General features: G+C 39.6%; 1 protein-coding gene and 1 non-coding gene across 2 annotated transcripts in view; one reads left to right on the forward strand and one right to left on the reverse strand.

Annotated features, from left to right (window-relative positions):
* The first annotated feature begins 211 nt into the window (after positions 1-211).
* trnal-cag (transfer RNA leucine (anticodon CAG)) lies at positions 212-294 on the forward strand. The gene has a single exon. It is a non-coding gene; the product is annotated as a tRNA-Leu (tRNA).
* A 2,996-nt stretch (positions 295-3,290) lies between these two features.
* Positions 3,291-12,731, reverse strand: part of gng2 (guanine nucleotide binding protein (G protein), gamma 2) — a 28,375-nt gene continuing 18,934 nt past the window's right edge. Inside the window, exons 3-4 of the mRNA XM_033642024.2 lie at positions 11,080-11,198; positions 3,291-4,201 (exon numbers count right to left, since the gene is read on the reverse strand). Coding sequence (XP_033497915.1) covers positions 4,073-4,201; positions 11,080-11,166 — 216 coding nt within the window. The 5' untranslated portion in view covers positions 11,167-11,198 and the 3' untranslated portion in view covers positions 3,291-4,072. The remainder of the gene's footprint in view (positions 4,202-11,079; positions 11,199-12,731) is intronic.

The raw sequence follows: 12,731 nt of genomic DNA on the forward strand, positions 1-12,731 counted from the left end.
GGCGGATTAAAGTTAGCTTGTGGAAATACTGTTAATTTGAGAACAACGGCTTCATGAGGACGAACCGTGGTTTTAACGGCTCCTGAACTTTATGATAGTCGACATTTTATCACCATTTTATCACATATCCTGTTTCTACCAACTAATATCAACTGTATGAAAGTTTTTTTCGCGATATCAAAATAAATAGGTTGTCATAGTGGTAACATGTGTCAGGATGGCCGAGCGGTCTAAGGCGCTGCGTTCAGGTCGCAGTCTCCCCTGGAGGCGTGGGTTCGAATCCCACTTCTGACAATATTCTTTTCTCATCGGCTTCACTTGTGTAGGGCTGAGTGCTGCCATTAAATCACAGGTCGTCAGTCCAGCTTTCTCCTTAATCGCAATGGCTCCTTTCTAAAATTAAAGTCACAGAATAACTGTGTTATCAGCACAACTATACCCCTGCCTTAATTTATTTACACATTTCAGTTTTAAAGGCCTTTCTCAACACAACACTCAGCTCACAGTTGCATGATGGTTCACAATCACCAACAGAAACTCATCAAATCAATGGCACCCCAGCAAGTTCCTACAACTTCTATTAGGGATGCACGATATTAGATTTTTTTTTTTGCGAATATATGCCATTATATAACAACTGCTTTGACCGATACTGATATCGATATATACACTTTTTTCCCCCCAACTAATTTTAGTGATCTTCTGTAGTGGATTATGCATGCTTACTCTTATCATGATGGCACACCAGCAGATGGAGAAATGAAATACAATATTCATATTCATTCATTCATTGTGTAATATTGTGTATAAGAAAAAGCATGTTGGCCAGTTCTAAGCTGATATCGGCCGATACCGATGACATGCCAATAATACTGTGCACCCCTAATTCCCATGATACCTGAGTGACAGAAATGTCAACCTTTTTTGAATAAATCAATACATAGGTACACAAGTGTGTGCAGGAATCACAATTTTTCATTGAGTTGATTCCCTGCACCACTTAATAAGCAGGAGGTGTGGCGTTGTCTTCGACTCCCACTTCCAAAATTCTCCATCTTTCCACGACCAGTCAAGCTGTCAATCTTTACCATCTTCAAAGGGTTCGTTTAGGATTTTTGAAGTGGGGTCACATGAGGTACTTAGAGGTTATAGTACCTGTCCATGTATGTGTGTCAGTGTGTGAGTGTGTGTCGTTGCCTTCAGCAACCACTGTGTGTTTTGTGTAAAAGGAATTAAAGGCCTGTTCCATATAGACGCCCTTTAACACAGCTCACTGGCAGGCCTCGAAAAACCATCTAGTGGGCTGCGGCGGTACTGCATGTTGGTTAGATGAAATAAAAACAATAATTACAAAACTAGTTGTTCCTATCACAAAAGTAGTTATTTTTTAAATCTAAATATGTTCAACACTTTTAATAAATTAAAAAACGTCTAATTAAAATACATAATTTCAATGGTAAGTTAGTCTTAAGATAATTATCAATTATCTTAAATCTTTATGGAAAGGTCCTTACCTGCAGATTTGTAGCTGTGTCATTCATTTTTGTAGTTTGTGCTCCTACAGTCTGTGTTGAAGTATCCCTGGGCAAGAAACTGAACCCCTGCTTTCTCCTGATGGCTGTTGGTGTGAGGATTGTTTGTAATGACGTGGTGTAAAAGAACCATGAGTGATTGGAAGACTAGAGAGAAAGTCCATTTACTAGTTACAGTGCATGTCATTGGACTAATCTCTATGGAAAGACCCTTAGTTTGCACATTTGTAGCAGTGTCATTAACATTTCTTCTTGTATGTTTCACTTAAATGATCAGTAATGTTAGATAATTATGCAGTTTCACATCTACAGAGGGCGAATCTCCTGCAACAAAATGCTCTTTCTGGAATGTAAAATGGTGCTTACAAAGGATAAACTCAGCTGCTGGAGATATTGCTGGGTTAAATTTTGCAACCAAGCCCTAATCGAAGCCAGAAGTCGTAGAAGATGCCAAATGCTATGTGTCAGGGTGAGTTACTAGGACAGTTTTACAAAGTTTTATTCCCATTTAGGGCTACAGTTGCAACAATACAAAATGGTGTCTTAGATTTGTATATTTCTCTTCGTGTAAGTGTAACACAGCTTCAGTTACACCTGTGAAAAATGGGAGCAAAAACAAAAGTGTTGCATGTAAATTTGTGTCAAGTTGGTTACACAACACCACTTTCTCGGGTGAAAGTCCTGTTTGTTAGACCACTCCCAACCGCCCCACTCTGACATTCGCTGCCTTAGGGCCATTTCATAGTCGACGAATGCAATGCGAGCAAGCGACGCGAGCAACACACTTCCTTTCATAGTCAACACATTGAACACAAACAGTACATCGCTCACACAATAGGGGGTAGCAGAGTAATCGGTACATTCCAGCTAGCTAGTACTGCTGTAGCTAGCTAGTACTGCTATTTTATTAGAGTGCAGGGCACTAGAACTGTCATATAAATGGGGGTGTGCCCGTACTAGTTCACAAAGTTTATCCTCCTCGCCCGCCAGATTTTATACCTGCTTCTTCTGTGAATAACAAAAAGTGGTTGATTTCAAGTACGTCGCTTGCATTATCATCCACGCTGGCAACGCATGATATTACATGCGTCGCTGCGTCGCATATCTAAAAAATGGACGACACATTTTGAGACACAAGCACGCATCATGGCGGCCAATGCGTTTCGATGCGTCCCAATGCATTCGCGTCTGCGTGCCTTTGCGTCGACTATGAAACGGCCCTTAAGTTTCGTCCTTGTCCCGCTGTGTTTCCCCCTGACACCGCTAGGCACTGTTAAACTAAACATTTCGAAGACTTGGGAGTGAGACCAGGCTCCAGGGAGTGAGGTGGAGGGACTGCGGGGTGTGGTAGCTAGCTAGTTCTTGTCTCTTTGTGGCCTGATACACACAGAGAGAACTGAACAGTGAGTTAAGATAAATAAATCAATTTATAAAAAAACGCTGTTACTGTATGAAGTGTGAGCATGTGCTTGTGTTCGTCTGATGGGAGGGGCTTAGGACAGAGAGAGGAGAGCTAGGTGTGTTTTTAAATTCGGTCAAGTTCTGCCTACCCCAGCTTTAAACCTGTCCCCAGTGTTATTTATATGTGAGAGACGGCCTGGTTGAGTCTGTATTGAATCATTCTTGTTTTTAATGTTTTGGCACTTCCTGACGGAGGCCGCCCTGTTTCACACAATCTGCACATGAAAGAAAATAAAGACGACTGTTTGTCTGTTTCATGCAATAGTTAATGACACAAACACAAACATCCAGAACTCACAGCACAGCACAGTTTACTTGCTAGTTATTTTATACAAACAGTAGAAAGAGGGTTCTGTATCTGAAGGAGACAAACTGCATCACATTTGCCGGATAGATGTTGATACATAGAGATCAGATTTTTCAGACAGGTAAAGAAGAATCACAGAATCGAATGTTTCAAACATCCCATTTAAAAAAGCTTTCACTAACCTGTTGGTGTAAAAACAAAAGAGAGCTGTTGCACGTACAGTTATAGAAAGATATCTAGGTGATAGGTAAAGTTGAAATAAACATAAACAACTTAAAAAACATTCCAATAATCAGGTGGCGTCTAGTGGTAGGCGTATTTTAGTTTGCTGTCCTACGTTGCTCTGCCCACCCACAAACCATTTAACAGAGGAAGTCCCAAAAAGAACCACAAAATATTTTTATTCTCACTTTATCTATTTTTTTTGTTTTGTACACATCACAACCTGAAGACTTGGTAGGTTGACTGGTTGTCCGTCACGTCTCTGGGTTATCATCACACATCATCATCATCATCATCATCACCCCTTTAGTGTCATCTAAAAGCACAGACCCCTTCAACATGCTGCAACACCCCTCAACAAATCACAATCACAACCCCTTTAATGGTTACATGTAAACTCTGTGGGTTTTAATTTTCGCACTCGTTACGTGCCGTTCGACAAAGGGGGGGCAATAATCACCGTGCCCTCCTACTAGAAGATTTCTACGTATTTTGAACGTCCACGTTCAAAGTTCCACACGGAGCAGACTGCTGAAGGGCCATACCGAGTTTACAGGATGGCACAGAAGAACTTCTTCTCCCTGAACGGGTTCTCTGACGCTGGCACAGGCGATAACAGAGGGTCCTCTTTGGCATGAGCTTCACAGTATGACATCAGGTCCGCTGCTGCTTTTGACACCTGTGATTAAACAGACACACATATACAACATGTCAGTGTACAATGATAAAGATAAAGAAGTTTGGGGAAATGTTCACTTGTTTTCTCAGAGTTAGATAAGAGGATTGACCACTCTCATGACTGTATGGTAAATATGTAGCTGGACCTGGACCCTATTTTCCCATGTTCTTCTGTCTCAGTGACTAATGGAGACCACAGTTTTTCAAATTAGTCCATGATTGAGCAGGACAGCAGCGAGACAGGCTGTAATGAAGTTCTTGTGGGCAATTGACCTCTCGCTAAGCCCCGCCCCTTTGTGATGGTCCAACAAGCTGTCAGAGTAAGCATGGAGCCCACACTGTACCAAACTGCACTCCCTGAAGAAACATTATCATATTTTTGGAAAAATGAAAGAGTGATTCCAGAGAGAAGCAGACAGAGGGGTCTACAGTCTGTGTTTGAAGGATATATCCAGGATGTCAAACTGACTCAGCAGCAACAACAGGTTAAAAAGACAAAGATAGTTAGAAGCTAAAGCCGAACTATAGATCACAGTGTCAAAGTGAACCACCACATCACTGCTGATCAACACACAAGACAATGAATATAAAGGGAAACTTTGCTGATATTGAACCAGTTGTGTGGCATCACTTTGTGTGCAGATGAACGATGTTTGGCTTCACCCTGTGCTGCTCCCAGCAAGTCAAACAATGTTCATCTTCATGACACACAGCTGGTTGACTATCAGCAAAGTTTCCCTGCTTCCCTTCACTGGTTCCTGTGGAAGCCCATTTCTGCCACTTGATGGAAAAAAAAATAAGATCTAATAACTCAAAATAATGACTTGCTAAGTCAAAATAATGAGATACTAAGTCAAAATAATGACTTGCTAAGTCAAAATAATGCGATACTAAGTCAAAATAATGACTTACTAAGTCAAAATTATGAGATACTAAGTCAAAATAATCACTTGCTAAGTCAGAATAATGATACTATGTCAAAATTATGAGATACTAAGTCAAAATAATGACTTGATAAGTCAAAATAATGAGATACTAAGTCAAAATAAGGATACTAAGTCAAAAATAATGAGATACTAAGTCAAAATTATGATACTAAGTCAAAAATAATGAGATACTAAGTCAAAATTATGACTTACTAAGTCAAAATAATGAGATGCTACGTCAAAATAATGACTTACTAAGTCAAAATAATGAGATACTAAGTCAAAATTATGACTTACTAAGTCAAAATAATGAGATACCAAGTGCAATAATGAGGTGAATGAGTACAGTTACAGCCTTCGACAATCCATACTCTTCATCTCTCAGTCACGATGGATAACATCATTGAGGGATACTAACTCAAAACAGTGAGGTAATAACTCATGTACATCGGATATGCCACACACTACACTTTGATGTGACGTATGGGGTATGTTTGGCTACTTAAGTAGTCTACAAATTACAAAATGTAGTAAAACAGTGTTGATTTTAAGTGTTCTGTTTGGCTAAGACAAAAAGTTAATTATACAACAGTTAGTTCCGACCGAGTAATTTGACTGGACGAGAAGCATTCCGTGAGTGCTGATATAGAGTATAACATCACTGGGACTTGTAACAGTAAAATCACTCTGCTTACAGGTGTTAAAAATATAAACACAACTGTTAATTAACCAACTGTCACACTCGCTACACTGACACAAACTGACACTAGCGTTACACCAAGAAGATGGATATTTTCCCCAAAATTACATTTGAATTAAATTATGAGTGGTCGTCAGGAGAGCCAGGAGTCTTCTGTGCAGACCTCCAGGCAGGAGCGTCGTTTCAGCAAAAGCTAAGGTATGACAATATGACATGACGTCACAGAGCTACTGATGATGGAGTTTCAAAAATATGAACTTATATAAACCTTCACTTTGGTCTTTGATCTGTCAGAAGTACATACTATGCTATTGAAAACTGTTTCAAAGGACATGAAGCTGTTTTTCACATTCATAATACCTCATGTCTGCATGTAATGCACGACTTGGTGAGAGCACTGAAAACATCAGACCTATTTTGGCGCATATTTCAGCACCACAGACGTTTAATTATCATTAGTCATGTGTTTAACTTCAAAGAAAATAAAGAAAATAAATTAATTACAAGCTCATTTCTAGAAGATAACCAAGGGGTCCGGTGTATGAAACACAATAAAACAAAGGCCAATTTGGTACAATACTGTATAGGCGAATTTATTGGAGTGTCTCCAGAGACCGAAAATACAAGCTTAACATGCCGACATGAAGGACAAAAACCCGCATACAATCAGACAGGCTTCAAGACATCATTTAGACAGGCTGTCTACAGCAGCAGAGCAAAATGCTTTTACAACACATAGATACCGTATTTTTCCAAATAGTAGCCCGGGCGTTTATTTCACAAAATCGATTTTGACCCCAGGCGTTTAAAAGAACCAGGGGCTATTTGCTCAAGGCCTTGGTTTTTTTTTTTTCTTGTTTTTTTTTCGCACCAACCTGCACCAGGCCGTTATTTGGTTACAGTTCCTGTCCAGTATGTTTTTTAGTGCAAAAATACTGTATAATGTAGGGGTGAGTTCATGTACAAAAATCTCTAAACATTTAGAGTGGTTCATTTTTTTCGTGTACACGGGTTTCACCGCTGGGTGGTGCTATTGCATTATACCAGTAAAGCCCCAGTTATCCGAATACCAACCGAACGGGCCATTTAACCAACAGTTACAGGCCGCCACACCGAAATATCGCCATCCCGACGGTCTGCCATCCCGAATTCTGGTCCCTGAGTCCTGACAGTAAGCTATGGCGAGCCTGTAGAAGCTGTATTCCCCATGCCTGTCAGCAATTTTCACCGGGGACGCACATGAGTAATTCAGGCTGATATTACCTGTTTTTCAGCGAACTCTTCTGGTAATTTTGTTAAAAGGCATGGCATATAGGTCCACAGTAACTTATCATCATTATTATTATTATTATTATTATTATTATTATTATTATTGGGTCTTATAAGAGTGGGCTATAATGAGTACCGGGCCATCAAATCACAGCATCTGCGGAGAGAGGACACGGAACTGTGTGCGCTTTCACGCACGTGGGTCAAGGCGATCACGGATATTTGATGTGGGAAAGATGTAGCCAGATGTATTACCTGTTTTAGATAAGTGGCTGTCTGTCCGTCCGTCCATCTGTCCATAGCACGAGTCATGTGCACCACTTCACCACCGACCCGTGTGTAAAAGTGCAAACAGTCCCTCAAGGAGGGACAGCCATAAGGCAATGAATGAGGAAATAATCGCCCGGGCGTTTAATCGGGCCGGCGTTTAATACGCAAAATGGGGTCAAACCCCCGGCAGCTATTAGGTGCCCGGCGGCTATTTGTGACCGGGCAACTATTTGGAAATATATGGTAACTCACATAACTCATAACTCGCGGAGGAGTGGCGAACAATTTGATTCAATAACACTTGTATTCACTAACACTCGTATTCACTGATGAGCATATTATTGACCTATTTAAGTGCAACTTAAACTAACTGTTGTATAATTAACTTTATGTCTTAGCCAAACAGAACACTTAAAATCAACACTGTTTTACTACATTTTGTAATTTGTAGACTACTTAAGTAGCCAAACATACCCCATACGTCACATCAAAGTGTAGTGTGTGGCATATCCGATGTACATGAGTTATTACCTCACTGTTTTGAGTTAGTATCCCTCAATGACGTTATCCATCGTGACTGAGAGATGAAGAGTATGGATTGTCGAAGGCTGTAACTGTACTCATTCACCTCATTATTGCACTTGATATCTCATTATTTTGACTTAGTATCTCATTATTTTGACTTAGCAAGTCATTATTTTGACTTAGTAAGTCATAATTTTGACTTAGTATCTCATTATTTTGACTTAGTAAGTCATTATTTTTGACTTAGTAAGTCATAATTTTGACGTAGTATCTCATTATTTTGACTTAGCAAGTCATTATTTTGACTTAGTATCTCATTATTTTGACTTAGCAAGTCATTATTTTGACTTAGTATCTCATAATTTTGACTTAGCAAGTCATTATTTTGACTTAGTATCTCATAATTTTGACATAGTATCTTTTGACTTAGCAAGTCATTATTTTGACTTAGTATCTCATAATTTTGACTTAGTATCTCATTATTTTGACTTAGCAAGTCATTATTTTGACTTAGTATCTCATAATTTTGACTTAGTATCTCATTATTTTGACTTAGTAAGTCATTATTTTGACTTAGTATCTCATTATGTTTGACTTAGTAAGTCATTATTTTGACTTATTATCTCATTATTTTGACTTAGTAAGTCATTATTTTGACTTAGTAAGTCATTATTTTGACTTAGTATCTAATTATTTTGACTCTCATTATTTTGACTTAGTATCTCATTATTATGACTTAGCAAGTCATTATTTTGACTTAGTATCTCATAATTTTGATTTAGCAAGTCATTATTTTGACTTAGTATCTCATAATTTTGACTTAGTATCTCATAATTTTGACTTAGTAAGCCATTATTTTGACTTAGTATCTCATTATTTTGACTTAGCAAGTCATTATTTTGACTTAGTATCTCATAATTTTGACATAGTATAGTCATTATTTTGACTTAGTATCTCATTATTTTGACTTAGTAAGTCATAATTTTGACTTAGTATCTCATTATTTTGACTTAACAAGTCATTATTTTGACTTAGTATCTCATAATTTTGACATAGTATAGTCATTATTTTGACTTAGTAAGTCATTATTTTGAGTTAATAGATCTTATTTTTTTCCATCGAGTGGCGGAAATGGGCTTCCATAGGTTTCTGTACAGCAGGGTTGGTCTTTTTTTCACTGTTATAATCATTAAAAAGCAAAAGCAGCATGTGTATACATTCAGTAGGCTATATCTTCAGTAGCTAGCTAGCTAACCCTACACTTTTCAGGGTTTGATTTTGGTTTTAGAACAGGGAAGAAACGTATATCTTTTTCCAACCTCTCCAGGTAACAAGTATCATTAATACACAACGTGCCCCAGGCACAACATTTAGCTCCAAATCCACAAAACCAGCCTGAAAATGAGGGAAATGTGAAACGACTGCATTAGAGTCAATGGAGCACAGCTGTGTTGTTGTCGGACCCTGGTCTGAGCCGGCCTGATGCTACATTATGATTGGCCAGTCTGCGTCTGACGTTTTTTGTGAGTTTTATTTTTGCTCCTGTTGATTTTGAAGTCTGTTTTATGATGATAAAATCACTGTTAATTCAAATGGAGTCTGGTAGGTTTGGTGATGGTCATTTCACAGCTGTTTCTGGTTAAACAAAAAGGATCTTACTCTTTAACACAAAGGTCCATCTCTGTAGGGATCCTTTCCATAATGTTGTCAGACACTTAAAATAATAATCTGAGTCTGTTAGTGGCAAACACACTTTTAGTGGATGTAAACTGATGATGTGAACAAGCCCTAACTGGTTACACTGCAGCCTGTTTTGCTGTTGCTGGCTGCATTGCTCTCACTCAACACTGGACAAGTTTTGAAACTTATTGTTCCCATTAGTCACACTTAGACACAAAAAGTGGGAAATTAGAGTCCAGGCTGAAAAACACCAAAGTTACCCATTGAAATCAAACAGAGTCAGGTAGACTGTTCCACCAATCTGCACACTAAGATAAGCTAAACACATATTTAACCAACAAACATTTATGTACCTCGTTTTAAAAACATTTACCTGTGTGAAGGTTCAGGTGTCTGACACGTCATCATTGATAAAGCACAAGTGTGACTAATAACAGTACATAAAGGTGTGTCCCTTCTCTAGAAGATTGATAACACTCTCATGTGCTTACCAACTAAAAGCAGAGGGAAACAGCTGACCTGGCTCTATCCAAAGGTAACAACACACACCTACCAATACATCTGACGCTCACTCATTAACATGTTTTATCTTGTTTCTTTAGTTCATGAATAAACAGAAAAGTGGAGGGGTTACATGCTGTAACTGTTTCCTTCTGCTTCCAGTCTTAATGCTGAGCTAGGCTAGTCACACCCCACTCAGAGTGAGATTCAGATTCTGTATACAATATTAATAGTTCAACACAAATTACACATTTAAACAGCTCCCAAATACAAAAAAAATGTCCCCTGGGATCTATATAAATCAACAGATTAGTAAAATCCTAAATGATTAAGTTGTTTTTTTTCCACCTGGACCTTTATGCTCTGCCATTTCTCCTCTAATCATCACACTGTAACCTGTGACAGGCTGTTATGATACCACAACGACACCAACTCCTGTGTGCACGGCGAGAGAGGAGAGGGAGAGACGCTGTGCTGCTGCCAGAGGAGCCGCTGAATGAGTTCCCTCTGAGCGTAAAGTCACTAAAAGAGTCCGGGGCTGTTCATAAAACATTCAGGACACCACTGATGATCAGATTTTGATCCTCTGCCTGACCCTCCTGCGTCCCAGGCTATTCATCTAAATGGTCTAGGTTATCTAATTGTTGTATATCATCATGCTATCATTAATATAAGCAGAGGACTTTAATCCAAAGTGGTAACCACTGTAAGTGAACGCATGAATGGGTCGGACCTGCAGCACTGGATCTGAACTGAACCGCAATGAAGTGGAGCCTCTGAGCTTTGATCACCTGCTGTGACACAACATGACCCTCATCCATTTATAATGCCCATTAGCTCCTCTGAGGTCATTTTTCTTAAAATAGTAGTGTAATAAGTAACTTGCCTGACATTGGCTGCAGTATCTCAGTAAAGTTCAAGGAAGTTGATTCTACTGCTGAACAGGCACAAACAGAAACCCAAAATCCACCAGCAAAGTCGGTTCCTCAGTGACGTGTGTCTGCTCACCTTTATCCTGTCGATGTTCGCCTCCATCTTCAGCTGCTCCACCAGCTTCCTGGCTTGTGCGATGCTGGCCGTGTTATTGCTTGCCATGGGCGCTGTCAGTCAGGTCTCGTGTGCTCTGCCTGCACAGAAGACGACACAGAGATTCAAACATCCCGAACACTGTAGTTGACCCACGGCGTGCCGCTGATGAAGACCAGCGCTATAATATAGCAGGCATGCAAAGAGGAGCGCTAGTAACAGATACCCTGTTGATTATCACATGCCTGTGAACACACACACACACACACATACCACAGACACAGGCATATTATTTATGGTGTCTGTTGCTAGGCAGCCCATGACAGTGAGGGGGAGGAGGGGACTGTGGGAGAAGAGTGAGGGGGCAGTGCTTTGTCCAGCACCGTATTTAAAACAGATAAACAGATAACGAACATGACTGCTTTCAGAAGAAAAGAAAAACTCTAAATGCTGCTCTGGTAATGGTGAGTTTCTTCGAGCCTGCTCATACTGGTCATCATTTCTTAGTCACTGTGTCACAAGAGCACAGTGTCCTCCCTCTGCATCATGTGAAGGACGATAAATCAATGAATTGATTGTCTTTGATCTGAGGTGAGACAGGTCACCTCACAGGCAGCAGATGGTACAAGGCCTCAAACATGCTTCATCTGCAGTTCTGTTCCTGTTACTGTGAAACACACACAGCTTTACTGTGGTGGAAAGTAACTAAGTACATTTATCACAGCACTGCAGTAAAATTATTCTAATATTAAAATTATAGTCAAATATTTAAATGCTAAAATTCAGCCCATTATTAATATTTACACAGGCTTGTGCATTGCCAGTACCTCTGTCAGTATGTGGTTGTTGTACGTGGTGTCCACTAGGGGGCATTCTAACATCAATGATAACCATTTAGAATAAACAGGTGATAAAATGCGCAGCGCGTCTGAGATCAGAGCTGCCATACAGGGATGTGGGAGAGGTTAGCCTTCAGTCTTTTCAATTTAACCCAAAAACCATAATCTTTAATCTAAACCTGACCAAGAGGGGACTTTCTGTGAGCGAACTTCCCCCAACAGCACCCAGTCAGAAACAGAGCTAAAAGAGCTAACAGGACGGCTAACGGCAACAGTAGCTGTTTTCAACTAAAAAACAATTGATACATGGTCACAGAAGACGGTCAGTGTTGGACTTATTATTTTAAATTTCCAAGTCTCCAAAAAAGACACAGCAGTTCACAGCTGGATTACAAAGCATCTGAAAGCGACACAGTCACACCGGAGCAGCATGACAGTTGGCTTCTGGGGGATGCCAAGTGAAAACAAGATGGCAGCCATCTCTGCCAAGTCAGTCTGCAGCTGATCTCGACACAACAGTGGACAAGGTCCAAAACCTGATCACATTTAATGGTTGAAACTTGTTTATTTATGATTAATAAATATGACCAATTTCAGCAACAGTAACAAGCTAAGACAGACAGGAAGTACTTGTTTGAGGACATTAGGACTTTATTAGTGCTGACAATGTTTAGTTTTTTACACTTATCAGGTCCTACTGATCCCAAATACCTGGGAGGAATTAAAAAAGTAAACCAAACAAAAATTCGGGTCTCAGGAGCATATGCTGTTTATTACATGCACTTCTGTCTTTTA

This window comes from Epinephelus lanceolatus, chromosome 15, assembly GCF_041903045.1.
Source record: "Epinephelus lanceolatus isolate andai-2023 chromosome 15, ASM4190304v1, whole genome shotgun sequence".
NCBI lineage: Eukaryota > Metazoa > Chordata > Actinopteri > Perciformes > Serranidae > Epinephelus > Epinephelus lanceolatus.